Here is a 20,508-nt window from a genome sequence, read left to right on the forward strand (position 1 = left end):
AATAACCAACCACATGGTGAAAAGCGTACTTGCAGTCAAGAAAAGCCGGGGTTCAAGTCCTGCCCAGGACACCAAGCACTTGTGAAACCCTCTCAGTACCTCCAGGCAACTGTCTAAAACCCCAAAATTGCAAATTGACCTCAGCAGAAGAAGGAGCAAGTTCCCCAAACCAATGAAATCACAAGTTTCAATAAAAAAAAACAAAACAAAACAGTAAGACTACAGTACTTTGGGCTGGGTGTACATCTATTCTCCTGGGCCTTCTGTTATATTCCAGTCTCCCCCTAGTTCTACTCTAATCCACTGCTTCTAATCCAATTATCTGGTTTTTCTCAAGTTTACCAAGACTCGGGGTTCAGATCTGAGCTAAGTTTGAATAATTCCCATCTCTGTCACATGTTAGGTTGTGCCCAGTGTTTTCCTCATTCCCCTGTGAGGCGATACAAGGGTTATTATTCCCAATTTTCAAAGGAAGGAACAATGTGTGTGTCTGGCATGAATCCCCTGGGCCAGAGTTATGGGCATCAACAGAAAGTGGCACACCAGGGCCTGGAATCAGGGTCTGATGACTGTCAAAAGGAGGTTGGAGGGTATGTTCCCTCAGGGAGGTCTAGAGAGGGCAGCAAGAAGGAAGGGGGTTGTTTATGCAGCAGCTTTAACAAGTCAGCCCATGTCTAAATTACTTTGGAAATCTACAAAAAAGCTAATGGCCAACCACCTTTATTAAATAAGTTTATGTGATTTTATGTTTATTTTTAAAAATTATTACACTGGCTTGTAACTATCAAGAGAGTGATTTTTACAACAACAAAACCTACTGTTTCGTACTAGGGGAGTGACCCAGGGCAAAACACTGAAACTCTGTGGGCCTCAGTTTCCTCATTTGTTAAATAAGGGAGTTATACTTAGTAATCTCTAAGGTGCCCTTCCACTTCTCAATTTTAAATTCCATGAACTGACTATTTCCAAAAAGAAGACTGAAACCTTCCTTCCTTTCTCAAAGCAATGTCCATATTGCTACGATGTGGAATAGAGGGAAGGGCCCGTTTTACTTGTGGCTGCAACACTCTTGCTCTCAGAGAGCCTTAGGCTCTCTCAACTTGGGTATATTTTTGTTTCAGTAATCTTCAGTCTTCTATGCTCTCACCCTAACCAGTTCTCCTGTCCTAAGCCTTTGTTTCCACTGTTCTCAAAACCGCTGTTTCCATTTACTCCTCTCCTCTCTTATGCCCTTTGATTCCATTTTTATGTCATTCTTTTCTCAATCTATAATATCCAAATTTAATTATTCCTCCCTCACTCTACTGCAACGACCCCAAAGGACAAAAAACAGGCTTTGGTCTCAAGTCATCTGATTTGGGGAGTAAGGAGGGGAGGGAGAAAAAGAAGTGGGGCAGCAGGGAATCTATCTTATCTACTCACACACCACTTCACTCTCTTCCCTCCTCCCTCCCAACTCCGCCACCCTGTTTGCTTCTGCCATCTCCTTCCTAGAAACAAGGATAAGGAAAATTTAAGGAACATACAATGACAGAAACTACTTGACTGAGTTTACAGAGACCTATGTTCACTTTATATATAAGAAAAATGGTAGAAAGAATGACTAAGAAGTCCCAGAACCTTATTTTAAAAATCTAAGAATAGAACCTAGACTATTAGGCTACCTCTTGAAACTGTGGATAGATGCTTCCCCAAAGCATTATTTTTCTGTTATTTTTCAATTATCTTCTAGGAAGAAAATTCCTGGAACTCCACACCTTCCCCTTCCATCTCCTCCTCCCTCAAAGAAAACAATAACAGCAACAGAAACAAACAAAATGTAGCAAAGGACTATGGGAAAATAAGCAATTTTCCTGTTAATCCAAATTAAAATTCCAACATCACTTGAAGTAGCAAGTAGACTACAGGCAAATGTGGACTACAGCATACACTTCAATTTGTATGTAAACAGTTTTTGTCCTGTCCTCCAGGATAAATCTATACTTTCTAAGAGTGCAATCTGCAAGGAGAGGGAGGAAAGAAAACAATCTTTTCTTGTCTTAGTAATCTATATGCAGTAAATGCAAAAATTGCTCAGACCCAAGTTCAGAATTGGCGTCCAAACCCCTGGCTCAAGCTTTAGTTTGACTGAGTGAAAAGTGATCACTTTTTTAAAAGCCTAAATTTTAATCATCATGAAAGATTCCAAATATTAACACTCTACATATTAATGTACATACAACTGGTAGGTACCCCCCACCCAACTAAGAAAAAAAAAAAAGATGATTTCAGAGAACATTAAGGTTTTTTTTATATGAATGTTGTTAACACACTATTCAGCAAACACATCACGGGTCATATATTTCCAAAGTCACTATACCTGTCTGGGTCTCAGTTTATCTATGAAATGAGGACAGTGACCAACAACCTATGCAACCCTAAAATTCTACTTCAGAGTTTCTGTGACATTGTAGTAGTTCAACCTCTGTAGCTACTCCTCATTTGTTTTTTTTCTGAAATTATATAGACTTTACTTATGGAATAGATTCCCCAGCTAGATTTTGTTTATGATCCCGTCTTTTACAATGCCAGCCCTGGAGTCAAGTAGACTCATCTTCCTGAGTTCAAATCTGTCCGCTGACACGTACGAGCAGTATAACCCTGGGCAAGTCACTTAACCCTGTTTGCCTCAGTTTCCTCATCTGCATAATGAGCTGGAGAAGGAAATGGAAAACCACTCCGGTATATTTGCCAAGATAACTCCAAATGATGTTACAAAGAGTCAGACATGATGGAAAATGTCTGAGCAACTTCCACTTAGGAGGTAAGAATGTCTCTTGAAGGTTCTGAAGCTATTATGATGGATATATGCTTTCCCAAAGAAATTTTTTTTCTCTGTTATTTCTCAATAATTGTCTAGGAGGAAAATTGCTGGACATTTCCCCACCCTCAAAATCAGCTAGATGACTTCAGTATCATTTTAGAAGCCACACTATCCAGAAGGGAGTAAAGGTCTGAGCATTTTAATTTTTATGCAGTACACATTCCATTCTGAGGGGTTATGTGCCCCAAACAATAACAACTTGTGTCCCTGACAATATAGTTTGTCTTACTGTCTTTGATGGACGCTCTTGATTTGTGTGCCTTTTTGTCTCCGCTCTTGTCTCTTGACTGTGTCAGCTATGAGAAAAAGTTTTATCTTATATTCCAAAATTGTTACCAAAGTAACAAAAAACAAATGACCCTCGCTGTCTTTTAAGCATCTTTTTTTCCATCAAGATACCAGCACAAAGTTTCTATACCTCTGTTCAACACAACTTTGTGAGATTATTGCCTTCTAGAAATTGAGGGGCTCTTGGTCTTGCCCTATCCTCATTTCTCTAATGCCTTGGAAAACCACAAGTGCAAAAACAGGATAGAATGGAGGGAGGGAAGAGAGTAGGTACCTCCCTCTTCACTTCCAAAAATATTTCTGACTTACAGCCTGTTTGAAAGGAACATGTCCAAATCCCTACAGTCTGGTAAGGACCGATAAGGTTCCATACAATCAAGGGATAGGAACTAAGGCTCTCCGAGGCAGTTTACAGCTGTAGGAACCACCAAGTACTATCTTTTAATCTATTTTTTTGGGGGGGGGGCAGGGGCAGGGCCTACATCAGGGGTCCACATGTGGCCTTCTAGGTCCTTGGATGCGGCCTTTTGACTGAGTCCAAGCTTTACAGAACAAATCCTTTTATTAAAGAGATTGGTTCTATGAAATTTGGATTCAGTCAAAGTGTCTCACTTGAGGATCTAGAGGGCCACATGTGTCCTTGAGGCCACGGGTTCCCCACCCCTGACCTAGCTTGATGGACGGCTTCCGTCTCAGAACAAGAGGTTAAATCCTGGTCACAAGGGGGCCCCTTCACACACAGTGACAAAGAATGGTGCCATGAACCCTTGTTCTAACTCTCTCCACCCCAAACCCTCACCGCACTGAACATTCTTGTTTCTTATAGCCATTCAAATGCCCCCACAGTAGTGCTCCCAGAGCTGGGTTCCTGTTCGCATGCTCTATCCTGGGAATCCAACTTAAGTTACAACACCCTTCCTAGATTCAAGGGGGCTTTAAGGACTAGGTAATTCAAGGTAAGAAATATGGTAGGACAGCTAGACAAAAGGGAGATTGATAAAAAGCAACAGGCCAACACACATGACCAATTATATTTGGTTTAGTAACTACATAATTTCCATGAGGAAAAAAAAACATTATAACTAGAATGCAAGTAAATTTCTTTTCTTTTTTTACTTTACACCAATACGAAAAGCACCTTAATTACCTGAATTTTACAGTATGTCTACATTTACATTTTATGAGCTATTCTGAAATCTGCCCTGTTTAATAATCTGTGTCGTCAAGAAAACACTTTAAAGTGTCTCTCACAATTAAACCCATCCACAACCTTATATAAATCAAAATTTTGCTACCATATCAAAATGTTACACTGGGACTGTATAACATTGCCCACATCCTCATTACATGCTACACTAATTACTACCAGCAGATTCAGAATTTTCTGCACATTAGAGGCTTTTAGAGGAGCCATAAAAAATTTCAGGCACCATTAATTTAAATTTGTATTGAAATTTCCTTTTGACAGATGGCCAAAAATTACTTATTATTTAGAGTACCAGAGCTGCCTGTTTGCACATTAGAAGAGGAAAGGGAAAAATTAAAAGCAAGAAGGAAATTTATGTCACGTTCATTACCTGTTAAATGTTAAGGAGCATTATCCTGCATGAATAAATTATTTCATACAAGCACACAGACTCCAGCTGCTGGCAACTGGCACGTTCTGGCTGATAAAAACCATCTCAAGTCACACTGCAGACAATCATAAAAAGCCCCTCTTAACCAGGAGCCACTTAAGGGAGGACAGATCGATAGTACAAGTGACTAACTGCTACCCTGGGCATCACTGAAAACATTTAAGGAAATTAGCAAACTATTTCACCTTGCAAAGCTGGCAGCTAGCCCTAAATGCTGACACAATCCAACTCAGGATTTGATAATAGGGTAAAAAAAAATCTATTCATAACTATTGTTCCGTAATAAATCAGTACAAAATCTTCATACCTCTCTTTCTTTTTTTTTCTTTGCCTCTAGCTACAGAGATCTCATTCCCAGACTCACCCCAAAATGATTATAGATGATTTCAAAATAGCCACTATTCCTCTTTGAGGAAATATAAAATGTAATTGACACATAATATGTGCATTGGAGTAGAGCCATTTCTAAGGCCTATTGGGAGTGGGGTAGGAGAAGAGTGGTGTTTAGTTCACTCACCTGCCTAAAGGGTTATCATATGAAAACAGGGTAGGTTTTCACCATAATTTCAGAATAATCTGACAGAAATTTTTTTCAGGATCTCTTTTGGTTCATCCTGATTCTGTAGCTACAAATACAAAACCAGTATGCTGTATTTCACATATTTTGCCCAAAAACTGTCTGGAACCCTGGTTTTAATGAGAAAGCATTTAGCACATAGTATCTACTATGTACTCAGAACTGTTTGGTGATACAAAGATAAGGGTCTATACATCATACTATAAAAAGCTATACCTGAAGAATTCGTCATGTGAACTGTGTGTCTGATGATAAATTATGATAGGCATATAAATGAATATTTATTTAGATAGGCATATAAATGAATATTTAAATTACAAATGTTTTTACAAGGTTAAAATTGTTTATAGTCTACTGTTTTTTTTTATATTGTTTGAAGATTTAGGAAAAAACTGAATTTCTTTTAAGAGAAAGGGCAAGCATTAAATTGGGGTTCAAAGTGTACATAATGGATGGTCTGAGTAGAATATCTTATTTCTCATGAAGATTGCTTGTTTGAGGGATGGAGGGAAGGAAGGCAGAGAGAAGGTATGTACAAGTAAAGTGACAATATCCGTATCATGACAAAGACTCAGAAAAGAAAGATTCTTTCCTCTTGGTGTTGATCTTCAACAAGTCCCAGTTTTCACATTTTGCTGACATCCTGTGCTAGCTGGTGTGTGTGTGTGTGTGTGTGTGTGTAAAAGATTCAAACAATCTTCAGAATACCCTCTTAAGATATTAAAGGGAAACATTCCCCCCAAATAAGGAAAGCCCAACACATATTTTTCCTGTTCTATGCTTTGTCTACAAAGATCCTCTTAGATTAAATGCCTCAGACTCTGCCCACAACAACTCTCTGAGAGGTCATGAGGTTTTTGTATAGAAAACTTCTATAACAAGAGATAATTTTTTTTCCAAATCAAATTAGTTCCCACATTATGAAAATAATGTGCATTTCCATATGTACTAATTACTTCATCAAACTATTTTTATTCATTTATAGATACTCTCTAAATCAAGGGTTCTGCTATTCAACTTTCCCATTGCAAGCTAACATCATAAAAAGGGACAGAATACAGCCCTCTTGATGCAGTACACATTTGACAAATGTGTCCTGATGGAGAAATGAACAAAAACTCACAAATCTCAGCCACCAAACCCTAAATTACACCAATGACTCAGTTTTAATGACTCAGTTTTTTTTAAAGTATTATCAACTTCCAAAATATTCTCCAAACTTAAAAGATTTATCTCATTAAAATAAAAAAAAAATTAATGAAGCTATCAAAATTACTAAGGTGAGATTTTTCCTCAAATTGATTTTAATACAGTTAAGCTAAACTCAATTCAAGGCTCTTCTTACACTGACTGCGATTCAGCTATAACAAAAAGCATTCAGGACATTGTTAAAGAAATTTATTCCTCCTAGGACATGAAGTCTTACCTTTATGGAGTCTCTGTCTATGGGCAAAACAGCATCCACCCAAGCAGAGGAAGTGGTGGAAAGAAGGAAAAAAAGAAATGTACTCGTTAGTTTACACAAAATCATACATTTATCACACTTGATCTCTGTTAAATAATAAATTGCAGAGATGTTAACTTTGCTGTGAAGTTAATAATTAATATTGCTCAACCATTTATAAAGCCTAAGTCAACCTTCCTTACTTTTTCAGAATGACTAAAATTAGAAATTAGTATTACTTGATGTCCCCACAGAACTTTCTACTTATAAAATGGTTCATAATCCTTTCTGCTGTGACCATATCATTAAGGTAGGCAGATAAAAAATTTTCAGCTTTAGAACTAGGAAACTGAAGCTTGGAGTGAAGAAAATCCCAAGGTTATCATTCAAACTAAAAGACAGACATAAAAGCAACAGTTCACATTTTTATAACACTCTTAACTTTTTCCAAAAACCTCAGTCACAACAACATTATAAGGTAAGTAGTACAAATATTATCATCCCCATTTTATGGATGAGGAAACTAAGGCTCTGAGAGAAATGAAGTGACTTGGCCCACAAATCACATAGGTAGTAAATGTCTGAGGTTGAATTTGAACCCAGGTCCATCTGACTTCAAGTCCACCAATCTATCCACTAAGCCATGCTGCTTCAGGACCAAGTCTAGATATTATGAGCTTTTGATTATAAAGTACACATTTTTTTTTTAACCAAGAGAGCCACACTGCTAGTGAAGTAAACTCCCACAATTTAACATTTGTGGGATGTTACCAAGGAGACTTCCATCTATCTTCCTGCCATTAACTAATAAAAATGATTATAAAGCATGCTGCAAATACAAATTGCTATTAAAAATGTCTACTAATTATAGTCTCTTTTCATTGAAGGTTTAAAAAAAACTAGCATAATTAATGCTTTGGTGACTTTTTTTCCATGGGACAATGTGGGGGGGGGGGTCTTCTGCCTGAGTTTTTACCAGTGAGGAGAACTCTACATGAGGCTTACTCCTCCATTGGCCACTCATGTTTAAAAGGTGAATTGATGATCTGATGTAAGCAACTCACTCTGTAGTTTTAAGAGTTGCCTAGGACACTAAGGGATTAAATGACTTGTCCCAGGATCATACAACTAATAAAACTAATAAACTATTAATATCAGACTATCATTAATAAAAAGAAAGTGAATTCCTTGCCATGGAAGGATAGATTAACTCTTTCAGAGCACAAAGGCGCCATCTTGATAATGTACCTCCCCAACAATGCACTATTATTTCCTTGTCTGGGATATGATCTAACTCAGTAATAGAGTAAATACTGGCATCCAAAACCTATACCTAGTATCATGATAACTAAGCTTGACATTCCTACAAGATTTCTCACCTCTTTGGTGATCGTTGTCATGGTGCTTCTTTTCATCTTTAATTGGAAGGTGAGACTGCCCGCCCAGCGCACTGGAGAGAGCCAGGAGGCCAGCACTGCTTCCAATTGGTGGGATGGCAGGTGGTTGAAGGCCTGACGGGTGTGGAGTGAGAGGCACAGGCAGACCATGTCCATGTGATAAATGCTGGGCCTGGAGTTGTTGCTGCTGTGAGAAATTAAACATAGATATTGAACTTGTTCCAAAAGTTGGCAAGGGGTTGGGGAGTTGGGGGGGGGGGGGGAAGGGAGTTGAGAAGGAGAAAAGGAACAGGCCCACACCAAGCACCTGGAACGGAGAAGGGGCAACTTACTGATAAAATCTCTAAAAACCCATCTGTACAAAAATAGAGACAGAAGAAGAATAGTCAACACTATCATAGATAGGTTTAGGGTGTCACACACACATGGTCTTGTAGGACATAATTAGATATTTTTTTTAAAACAGGAATTAACTGAACAACTTACAGCAACCTAACTTTGGAGAGATTTCTTTCACAAAGTGTTTACATTTTATACTTAAAAACAAAACCTTGGTATCATACATTTCTAATCAAAACACATACGTGAGTAACTATTAAAGCAGTTATGCTAAACAAAAAAAACTGAAAATTGAGAAAATTAGTGTTAAACAGTTCTCCCAGAACCACTGCACAGCATGCAGTGAGAGTTAAATTGAAAGAGAAAACCTGAATTAACAACCCAGAAAAGGAAACTGGTTGCAGCAACCGTTTTAAGCCCTTTAAGTGTCCTCAGCGGTACTTGAGCAAATTACTAAAGAAAATCTAATGTAGCAAGGCTTGGGTCCTCCTGTAGGCTTGCTCAATAATGCTGAAATAATTGGGCACTCTGTGCACGTTTAGTGATGCTCGAATGAAAAGCGAGAGGCCTGCCCTTGTACTGGTCTCTAGCTGCTGACTCGGTGTTGTGACAGGTTTATTTGAGTGGGACTGTGATGCATGCACCAGTAACTGCGCTGACAAGAGTCTAAAGTCATTTTTACCAGTACACTGGCAACACATAGAGAAAGCCCTTGAGAGGTTCGAATTGGAGTGCTTGACCTCAACCAAGGCCGCATCAAGCTCTGTAATACTAACTATTGTGGGGTGGACGATTTGTTGTTGCTTTTGAATGGGCAAGAGGAAAAAAAAAAGAAAAAAAGGAAGAGGTAGGAGGATGTTACATTAAATATCTCTCTCAACATGGATCCATTCAACTTAAAAACTTATTGAACGATATTCCGTGAACAAGTGTTTAGCAGTTCTCAGATTAACTTTTGAAGCAGGTGAAAAATCAGTTATTCCTTTTTTAAATAAACCACTTTTCAAGTCTGGCATGTAATAAAGTCAAAAAGACTCTACTATTATTTTCTCCTCCCAAATGTGGCTTTATAAAATAGGTTATAAAGAACCAATTCTGTTAAGAACCTGTTCTGGTAAGAAATGTCTTTAACTGTTCTTTTTTAGATTGAGTCAAAAAGCTGTAGAGTTTTGAGAAAAATGCTTCCTTTTCTCCCTATCCCCCATAAAAACTCCAAAATGCAATCTCTCCTCACCAAGATATTTCTTTATCTCTTCCCATTCTCTATTCTGTACTACTTTTGACCATAAATGTCAAAGTATAACATTAATTATTTCCTCCTATGACTCTTTATGTGCTTGATGGGTATTTGAATATAAGGCACTACAATAAAAAATTAAGGGGAACTACTTTAAAGGATACATTCACTTAAAATAAAAAAAGGCAATTACCCAGATACTTAAATCCCTCATTACTCTCTTCCACCACCACCCCAACTTGCTTTTAGGGTAAGTGGGTATTTCTACTAACTAAATTTTTAGTCCAAATTATCTATAATTGTGTCAATTATTTATATTTCATATAGAAAAGGGCTAAAAGTCTTCAGCAGCAAACAATTATATTTTCAAAATATATGTATTTCAAAATGCACTAATATAGATCTTTTTCTACAGAATGAGTCCTAAAATTAAATCCATTATGGAACATTTCTGTCAAAATCTATCTTCAGTTGAATATCCATATGGTTGCCTTCCATTTGCTTGAAAAGTAAAAATATAGCAAAAAATCATCATATCCTCAGAGTGCTTCACATTTTTCCCATTGTGTCAAGCACACAAAATAATCTCATCTTTCCATGCAGCTGGGGACTCTTGAAAAATCTGAAAAGATATCCCTAATCTATCTATGGCCAGGAGATATCTCCTGGGATTCACTCTTCTCCTACTTCACCTTTCCACTTCAGAACAGTTGTCTCTGCTGGAAGGCTATCTAATAACTTGACCTGTACATTTGGATCCTATTCCTTGCTCTTCTGATTGAATATCACGGCTTCATCCATCCTCTCCTCCTCCCCCTCCCCAGTTTCCCAAACATTTATTTTATTCAAAATTTATCACTGACCTATTTTAGTAAAGACTTAAAGCAGCATTCCTGTATCCTGAAATAAAGTCCAGCTGATCCTGTAGTGCCTTTTCTAGCTTCCAGCACCCTATTTCTCTCCTTTTGACTGCCAAACTTCAGGGGGAAAAAAAAGCAGTCTATTCTGTATCCACTGCCTATCACTCGATTCCTTCCTAATCCTTTGCAAACTCCCCTCACTAATCAATGTATAACTATCCTATATCACAGACTACTTCCTAATTTCCAAATCTGATGACCTTTTCTCAGTCCTAAACCTCTTTTGATTTCTCTGAATCCAAATACTAACACCTTCCTTAAATAAAGAGCTCACTTCTCCAGCTTCCAAAGGCATTCTACTATTTTCAATTCTTTACTCTGACTGCAACATCAGTTTTCTTCCTTAAGACTTCTACCTTCACAGAACTCTCACCTCTCTCTGATCTGCAGCCCTTGGTGTAATCTCTAATCTCACATTCTCAAATGACTGATAAATATTTGCCCTTTAACGTCCTTTCATCATAATCCACAAACAGTTAACGAGCATCGCAAAATCAAAGCTACATTATTATTAAGAGGCATTAATATAGCATTTTAAAGTATGCAAGGCAGTTTACATACATTAGCTCATTTGACCCTCAAAGAATCCTTAACTACAAGTCATAGGACCTAAATTCCGGTTCAGTCAAGGATTCTGAGACTGTAGGCAAATCACTTAACCTTTCTGAGCCTCAGTTTTCTAGTCAATAAAATGAGGGGATTAGAATAAATAGCCCATTAAATCCTTTCTCTTGCTAGCTCTTTAATTGTATGATTCCAGAAAAGGAATTGTTATGCCCATTTTACAGATGAAGAAATTGAAGCTCAGAGATATTAACTACTTTGCCCATAATTCAATGCTACAGTGTGTAAAAAGAAAAAATTCCAACTCTTATCTTTTTTGACTCCAGGTCCCAGACTCTTTCAACCAAGACACATTGGTTCTCAAACTGAACTTATCACTTCCACTACCCCAAAACCTAGTTTTTGACTTTTTGTTCTCCCTGTAAGGATTCCTGCCATGCCATCCATTCTATGAGTATATTATCATTCTTCCAGTCATTTAAATTTGAAACCTCAGGTATCACTGTTTATGCATCCTTCTCTACTGCCTCCCATGGGTGTACATATATGTTTGTGTAGAATATCAGGGGTGGGAATCTGCAGCCTCAAGGTCACATATCGCCCTCTAGGCCGCAGGTTCCCCACCCCTGCTGCAGCAGACAGTAAGATTTGGGCTTATGTTAGAAAACGTTCCTAATGCTTAGAGCTATCCAAAAGTGGAATGACACCTACCAAGGCAGGTTCCCCATCTTACCAGATGGCTTTGGGCATGGGCTGAATCACCACTTTTTGGTGATGCTATAGAAGGGGTTCCTGTACAGGTATATTGAACTAGACAGTTAATCTTTGAATCCCTTCCCAAACTGACATTGTGGAGTTCAATTTTATTGACTTAAAATTTTATTAAAGATAAATAGCTCTGAATTTTTCACCTATCATTATGCTAAGTTTATTGATTAAGATAATGAGAAGGGTAAATACCAGAGAGCAATTATACATATGGCAGTATACTTGTGTGACTATTAATAGCTATATATATGTGTACGTATTTGTATATGCAAGTGTATATAAATATATTCATAGATTTGTACATGCTTAAGTACACATGCACATACACACACACACACACACACACACTCTGTCTCCTTTTCTATACATATGCTGTTGAGTCATTTCAGTTGTGTCCAACTCTTCATAACCCCACATTGGGGTTTTCATGGCAAAAATGCTAGAGTGGTTTTTGATTTCTTCCTCTAGCTCATTTTACAGATGAGGAAACTGAGGCAAACAGGGTTAAATGACTTGCCCAGGGTCACACAGCTAGTAAGTGTCTAAGGCTGCAATTGAACTCAGGTCTTATAGGACTCTAGGCCTAGTGTTCTATCCACTGCACCACCTAGCTGTCCTATACATATAAATACTCATACCACTATCTCACAAGATAATTTTGAAAATAGTTTGGCAAATCTCAAAAATCTTGTTATTTTAATAGGTTTTTGTTTTTAAAATGTTAATTATGATATGTAGTATGAGCTGTATAGATGTGAGAACCAAGTCATCCCTCCAAAATCAACTATTGAGTATTCCCCCCAAAAAAACACTCTAGAAAATAAAGCAGATAATTATTATATGAAATTTAAGTTTCATGAAAAGTTTTCTATAAGATAGTTCAAAGTTAGTAATCCAAAGCTATAGAATAAAAGTAAACTGACAGCTATTAAGTCAAATACACTTAACATTTTAACATTAGTGAAATAAAAAATGCTATATATTTTATAGATATGTTAAAAGTCATGAATATCACTCTTAGATGTTTTCACCTTGCAACATACAGTGGCACATACAATATTTACAACAAATGAATGATTCCTGATAGTTCTAATGGTTGAAAGACACCTTTTGCAGAGACAGAATATTGCTAATTGGCATATAAAAGCAGCTAACCATACCCAAGGCCTACTTTTTAAAAGCATTTAGAGAGATCAATTTTAAAACTTTCAAGAACAAACCCAGTAAAAAACAAACAAATAAAAGACTTAAGAACACTGAGCAACACAATGATAAACTACAAATCCAGAGACCCTGATGAAGCATGCTACCCCACTCCAAGACTGAGAGGTGATGTGTAAAATGGTACATACATTTTTGGACCTGGCTAATGAGGGCATTTGTTTTGATTGACTTTTTCTTTTGCAGTGAGGAATAATTAAAGTGTTTGGTAATTAAAAGAAATTAATTTAAAAATAAAAATAACATGAACGAAGAAAACACTTCAAGAGTTTCCTGGTCAAAAGTGTTCCACTTAAGGCCCATTTTCTTGTAGAAGAATCAAATTTCTCTAAGGTGTTTTACAATCAGCTGTGAATGAGAGCTGCTCACAGCTTTCCCCCATACTAATGTGAAAGCCCAAGGCCATTATCCTGATAGCCTTAACACTCTCCTCTAACCTACAGCCATTTAAAATGTTAATTATAGACCAATTAACCTTCACTGGTCTACCACTTTATCAAATCTGTATCCTTTATCTACACAAAAGAAATGTAAAACTTACTGCATTTTATGGCGAAGAAAAGAAATGCATATAAATAGAACATAGTAACTCAAAAGGCTAATAAAATAATTTAAGATAAAAACAGCCTTCTAGATAACTGTAAATAAGAAAATTGGGTAGAGGAGGGAACCGAAGGAATAGAAAGAAAGTGAAAGGGAAGAAGTCAAAGCAAAGAGGAGGCACAAAAAAAGTACAATGGAGGACATATGGACATGGTCTATTTCAATTACCAAAAAGAAAAACAAATTGAATGCTAAAGAGAAATAAGCACTTAAACAATCAGAATGGATGGAGGTTTTGGAATAGGAAAATACTTATCTTGAATGAGAACTTCTACTTTCAGTGTCAGACACAGGGCTGCCTAAGCCAACTGGCACAATTACCAGCCTTGTTGTTTCTTCTTCAGATGAATAATTTCATTAAACTCTGCTGCCCCAAACCACACCATGAAAACTCCATTTCTTTTTTTTTTCCCTTATAATCTGTATGTACTATTTGGTCAGCTATGTAACGTCAAAACGTTGTACTAAATGTACAACTAAAATGTACAATAGGCACTCAATTAAAATGATTAATCTAATACTGATAAAAGAGTTGGTAATTATTTTTTGAAAATCCAGTACACTGAAGTTAAAGGTGGCAGACAGCTGGTTGGCAGCAAACCTAGTTTAAAACCTTTCACTGGATTCTCTTGTAACTTACTAAGAATTATTTCCTTGAAGTTGTTTCAAGTTTGAGAAAAAAAAAAAGCAAGAAGATACTATAAAAAATGTCTTGTGAGATGTTTTCCATCACCAAGTAATGTCAATGGGTGGTGCTGTGGAGACAACCATTGGATCCAGAGGACCTGAGTTCAAATGATGATTCTGATATTTACTACCTATTGTGACCTCTGGTTAACTTCCCCATAATTTTTTCTTTAACTATAACATATTAATTTGGAGGATTGAACTCCATGACCTTTAGAGTTCTAAATCTAGGAGCCTATAAAGAAATAGAAGCCTATTAGAGTTGAAATGGAATTGAAGTGGCCTACCAAATGCCACCCAGCTAACCTTTCACAAAGGCAACAAAGGTAAAGAAAATACAAACACATCCAAGTAAGAGTATAGTTTTTAAGGGTTCAGAAAATACAGTAAAAAAAAAAAAAATTAATTTTACCAATTCAGAATCTTTAGTAGTAAGAACTGGAAAACTCAAAGTTTACCTTTGCCATATATAATACAAATATACATACACCCACATATAAAGGGTTTCCCAAGCAAACATAAAAATTAAATCTGAAGAGCTTATTTATCCTACTTAGCATATTTTAAAGGACTGACACCTTAATTTTGTTGTGAGAATAAGTACTGCTAATTACAAACAATTTATATTTATAAATAATCACTTTAATGACCAGATAACAGGTTTTTTAAAAAATCCTATGCAGACTTGTAAGGGGGAAAGTATGTTCAATTATTCTATTTTTACTTTCAGTAACTTCCATTATAAAGAAATTCAACATACTTAATTCTGAACAATATGATTAATTTCAGGCAGATCTTAGCCAAGTTCCCTACAACCAATCATTCAATTAATCAACCTTAATTAAACACCTACTATGTGCCAGGCACTATACTAAGTGCTGCAAACACAAAAAGAAGCAAAAGACAGTCACTATCTTTAGGAATTTAAATCTAATGGAGGAGACAACATACAACCAACTATTTACAAAGCAAGCTTTTCAGGATAAAAAGGAAATAATTAACAGAGGTAAGGCACTGGAAAGGGATTGGAGAAGGATTCCTTTGTAAAATAATGGAGGTTTAGTTGAGTGTTAAAGAAAGCAAGGGAGGTCACTAGGCCAAGTGGAACATTGAAGGTATGGGGGACAGAGAAAATGCCTGGAGTTAGGAAATGAAGTATCTTGTTCATTGAACTACTTTTATTGAAGGTCAATGTCACTGTACTGAAAAGTATGCGTAAGGAATAAGGAGTAAGAAGACAGGAATGCCAAACAGAGCATTCGGTATTTAATTCTGGAGGCAAGGAGTTGGGGAGGGAGGGAGGGAGACATAATCCCTTGAACCTGCCTTTTATTTAGTGGCTGAAGGGATAATGGATTAGAGTGGGGAGGGGACCTGAGGCTGACCTCAAGCAAGCTATTGCAATAATCCAGGAGTAGTGATGAGGGTCTGCACCAGAGTGGTGATAGCGCCAAAGAGAAGAGAGATGTTTCAAAGATGAAAACCACACGCCTTGGCAACAGAATGAACACAAGAGGTAAGAGACAGCAAGGAGTCCAGGATGATTCCTAGGTTGTGAGCCTGAAGGACCTGGAAGATGGTGTTTCCCTCTACAATAATATGGAAGGGAGGAAGGGAAGGAGAAATAAGCTCTGCTTTGGACATATTGAGCTTAAGATGTCTACTGGATATCTAATTCAAGCCATCTGAAAAGGAGATGGAGATATGAGCCACTCCAGAGAAGCCTTGCACCTAAAATATGCCAGCTCTATTCGTACCCCCGCCCCTACTTCCAGTTATGGAATAATGATAGTATCAACTCTGTCATTGTTCATAGAAAGGATATATCGATCTATTTTGTGATGACCCCATTATCATCCCCCAAACTTTCCAGACCAGAGCTGCCTTTCCCAGGCTACCACTTTCCTATGGGTGATGTCTCCCCCATTAGAATGTAGGCTCCTGAGTACAGTGACTGCCCTTGACCTCCAGGGCTTGGCCCAGTTTTTGGCACATTGTGACCACTTAATAATGCTTTTTTTAATTAAAAAAAAAAAACTTTCAGTGGCTCCTTCTACCTATCAAATATAATGCAAATTCCTTAGCCTAACATTGAAGGACATCTACAGCCAGGCTCCAAATTACCTTTCCACAGTCTTTTTGACTTGCTCCATGAACAATGCATTCAAGCCAAACTCCTTACCTTACCTGATAATCATGCCCCATCACACACTACACATTCTATTGAGTATATGTATACTCAATAGGGTATTAAGTTCAAGTAAAGTCATACTTTACTCTGCTTTGGTAAGACCAACTCTAGAATATTATCTTTAATTCCAGACATTACATTTTAAGAAGGACATTGGCACACTGCAGTGAGACTACAGGAGGGGACAACCAAGATGATGAGAAGCCATGCTATAAAAGAATAGGCTGAAGAACTGGGAATGTTTAGCGTATACCAGGGGAGACTCTGAGAAGACGTTAATAGCTATCTTTATGGACATCTTGTGAAATGAGGAGTTAGACATATTTTACTGTGGGAATTAAGTTCAAAAGCTACCTTCTGCAAAACACCTTTTTCTTGGTCTTCCACACTGCTAGTACCTTCCCCTCTGAGATTATCTCATCCCATAACTTGTCCCTTCCTAGTTATTTACATGTCATCTTCTCCATTAGAAGGTGAGCTCCTTGAAGGACAGAGTAGAAATTTTTGTACTGTACTCCTCACACCTCTTAAGTCTGTAGTAGAACGTTATATAGCCTGTCCAAATGAACAATTTAAGTGTGTTATCTGTACAGCTCAGAACACAGATCCAAGTCCTCAGCTTTGGAAGTTGGGGTTGGATAGGCATTAATCCACAGTGGGGTCTAAGAGGTTTGTGCCTTAGACAGAGATTAGGCCACAGATACTTCTGGGGTCTAATCTTGACATTCTGTAACTCTATGAATGAACAGGACTTCCACTGGGAATGAAATGTTAACAATTACTTCAAATTACTATCTATACAGTAGGGAAAAAATATATCTTCCTCAAATGAATGTGACCTCCTCAAGAATACAGCTTGTTTCTTTTTTTGTTTGTTTTTAATATCCCAAGCACCTGGCACTTACTAATATGATTATTAAATACCTATCAACAGTCTTAACTTAATAAGATTACATTTTTTTTTAATCAGAACCCTCAATTCATACTTTTCACAAATTCTGATTGGCTTTGCCCCTTGGTCTTAGAGCTAAAAGGGACCTTAGAGGTCATCTACCCTAAACGCACCATTTTCACAGATTCAGTCTCAGTTGGCAGACCTCAGAGGCTGCCTGGTCCAATCATGTATTTTTAACGTTTTTCTCTCTAGTTAGTTGTTAAGTGAATGACCATCTAACCTTTGCCCCTATAATGGGGAACCCACTCACTTCCTCATGAGAAGCAGCCCACACTTTTCAGCTATTAGAAAATTTTTTCTAGTATTGATCTGAAATCTGTCACTTTTAAACTTATACCTGTTAATTACCAGTTATTTCTCAGTTCTACCCTCTGGGGCACAGTAAAATACGTCTAACTCCTCATTCCACAAGATGTCCATGAAGATAGCTATTAACGTCTTCTCAAAGTCTCCCCGGGTATACGCTAAACATTCCCAGTTCTCCAACCTATTCTTTTATAGCATGGCTTCTCATCATCTTGGTTTTCCCCTCCTGTAGTCTCACTACAGTGTGCCAATGTCCTTCCTAAAATGTAATGTCTAGAATTAAAGATAATATTCTAGAGTTGGTCTTACCAAAGCAGAGTAAAGCATGACTCTCATCTCTCTCATTAAGGGTACTATGCCTCTATTAATGTAGTTTAGGAAAGAAAGCATTAGCTTTTTTGGTTGATATCTACTGCTACTAATTCATACTGAGTTTTTAATTTATTAAAAACCAGATCTTTTCCCATAAAATCTGGTATCTAGTCATTCCTCCTCCTATATCTGTACATTAAGTTATTGTTAGAGCCAGGGTGTAGATACATCATTAAGTGATTCAGCCTGTCACCTTGACCTTTTAATATCTTTTTGGATCCTATTATCCAACATGTTAACTACTTCTTCCAAAAATTTGATAAACATGCCATTTGTGCGTTTATCCAAATGACTGACAAAAAAAATACTATAGGCCACGGACAGATCCCTGCAGCAATCCACGAGACTTTCCCTCTGGTTGACATTGATCCCCTCTTGATTACTCTTGAGTTAAATCATTCAACTAGTTCCAAATCCACCTAAAAATTCTAACATTGAGCCCATATATATGCACCTTGCCAACAGTGACAGAATGAGAAACTCTGCCAAATGCTAAAAATCCAGATATACTAAGTCCATAGCATTCATTTTATCTTCTATTCTAGAAACACTGTGAAAAAAGGAAATATTAGCTAATCAAAACCAGGTCATATCAAGTTAACTATCTCTAAATACTTTCAAACCATTTTTAAAATAAAATGTTCTAGAATACTGGGAGAAATTAACATTAAGGTCATGACCTATAGATTTCACCCACTTCCTTTAAAAAAAAATTAAGACATTTATCCATTGTCCTCATGGCATTATCACCATTATCTACAATTTTTAAAATATCAATTTCCTGTGAACCATTTTGTTCTATTCTTAAAACTCAAAAGATTATTCTCCGTGAAAGAAAACAGAATAAAAATAAGACAAGTGGTTCTACCTTCTTTCGATGTCTATCTTCTCATCCTGGGGCTCTATTCTTTAAAATTCTTCTTGCTCCACCCAACACAACAAGTTTTTTTACCCTAAGCATGTTACTAGTCTCAGATTATTCTGAGGTTTATAAATCTTGATTCTATTATCACAAGATTATACCATGCTTTTGTATACATCCTTAATTACTTGCCCTTGCTTCCATCTTCTATATATGTCTTTTTTAAAAAACTCAGTTTGTCAGTGAGTTCCCCTCTGCACTCACACTGGTCTTTTTAGACAGCTTACCCTTCTCGTATATACTAAAATCATTTGTCTTTTAGACTTTCATTCTTGACAGTTTGCCATAGTCTTCAATTAACCTCCCTTACAGAATTTTAGGTCATGGAAACAGTGGGAATAGCTCTGGATTTGCAGTGAAAGGACCTGTGTTCAAATCTTGCCACCTACCTATTCAACCCTAGGCAAATCATTTACTCTCTTTGGGCCTCAGTTTCTCTACCTGTGAAGTGAGGGGGTTGGAGTAACTGACTACTAAGACCCCACCTATCTTTCCATCTACAATCCAATGAATTCCCTCAGGTCCACTCTCCCTAAGGCTCAGAGATGTGGGCTGCTATGGTAGAAAGCACCAAAGAACAAATAGGGAGTCAGGAGACATGCCACTGATTAGCTCTATCACTTTGGTATTTTCACCTATCTGGGCTTCAGTGTCCTCATCTGCAGAACAATATTTGAACAGGTTATTTCCGAAGTACTTTGTAGCTCAAACCTAGAGTTAAGTAAGCTATTTCCCAAAGTCAAATGGCTGGTGTTGGAACTAGGACTCAGGCCCCCGACACCAACTCTATTGTGCTTCTCACTATATACCACATTGCCTTTCTGAATTAATGACAGTTCATTCTAAATGTGAAGTGGTATAAGCTCATTTATGAAGTTTAGGTTTAATTCCATTTTTCCAGGGTATTTTCCACCATGCTATTATCAGTTTTTCAAACACCGGATGGGTCAATCTATTATTAGCTGAAACAAATCTGCAAGTAATAACAACTTAGAACTGTATAAGGCTTTATGGTTTACAAGGGATTTTACATTATTTCCTTTGGTCCTCACAATAGCCCTGTGAAGTAGGTAGTGTCTAACAATGAGTCACATTTACGCACTACTTTAAAGTTTATAAAATGCTTTCTTAGTTTATTACTATTCTAATTTTATATATGAATAAAACTAAGAGTCACAAATAGAGATACTGGTAGACATACTCTATAAAGTGTCCAT

General features: G+C 37.1%; 1 protein-coding gene across 3 annotated transcripts in view; it reads right to left on the reverse strand.

The window, feature by feature from the left end:
- LOC114025925 (transducin-like enhancer protein 4) overlaps nt 1-20,508 on the reverse strand; it is a 160,246-nt gene that overhangs the window by 75,114 nt on the left and 64,624 nt on the right. For 2 of the 3 annotated variants that reach the window (XM_027839454.1, XM_027839452.1), the window contains exons 7-8: nt 8,189-8,393; nt 6,792-6,808 (exon numbers count right to left, since the gene is read on the reverse strand). In XM_027839454.1, coding sequence (XP_027695255.1) covers nt 6,792-6,808; nt 8,189-8,393 — 222 coding nt within the window. The remainder of the gene's footprint in view (nt 1-6,791; nt 6,809-8,188; nt 8,394-20,508) is intronic. The other variant, XM_027839453.1, reaches the window with a different exon arrangement.

The sequence above is a fragment of the Vombatus ursinus genome, unplaced genomic scaffold, assembly GCF_900497805.2.
Source record: "Vombatus ursinus unplaced genomic scaffold, bare-nosed wombat genome assembly UNPS02014832.1, whole genome shotgun sequence".
Taxonomy (NCBI): domain Eukaryota; kingdom Metazoa; phylum Chordata; class Mammalia; order Diprotodontia; family Vombatidae; genus Vombatus; species Vombatus ursinus.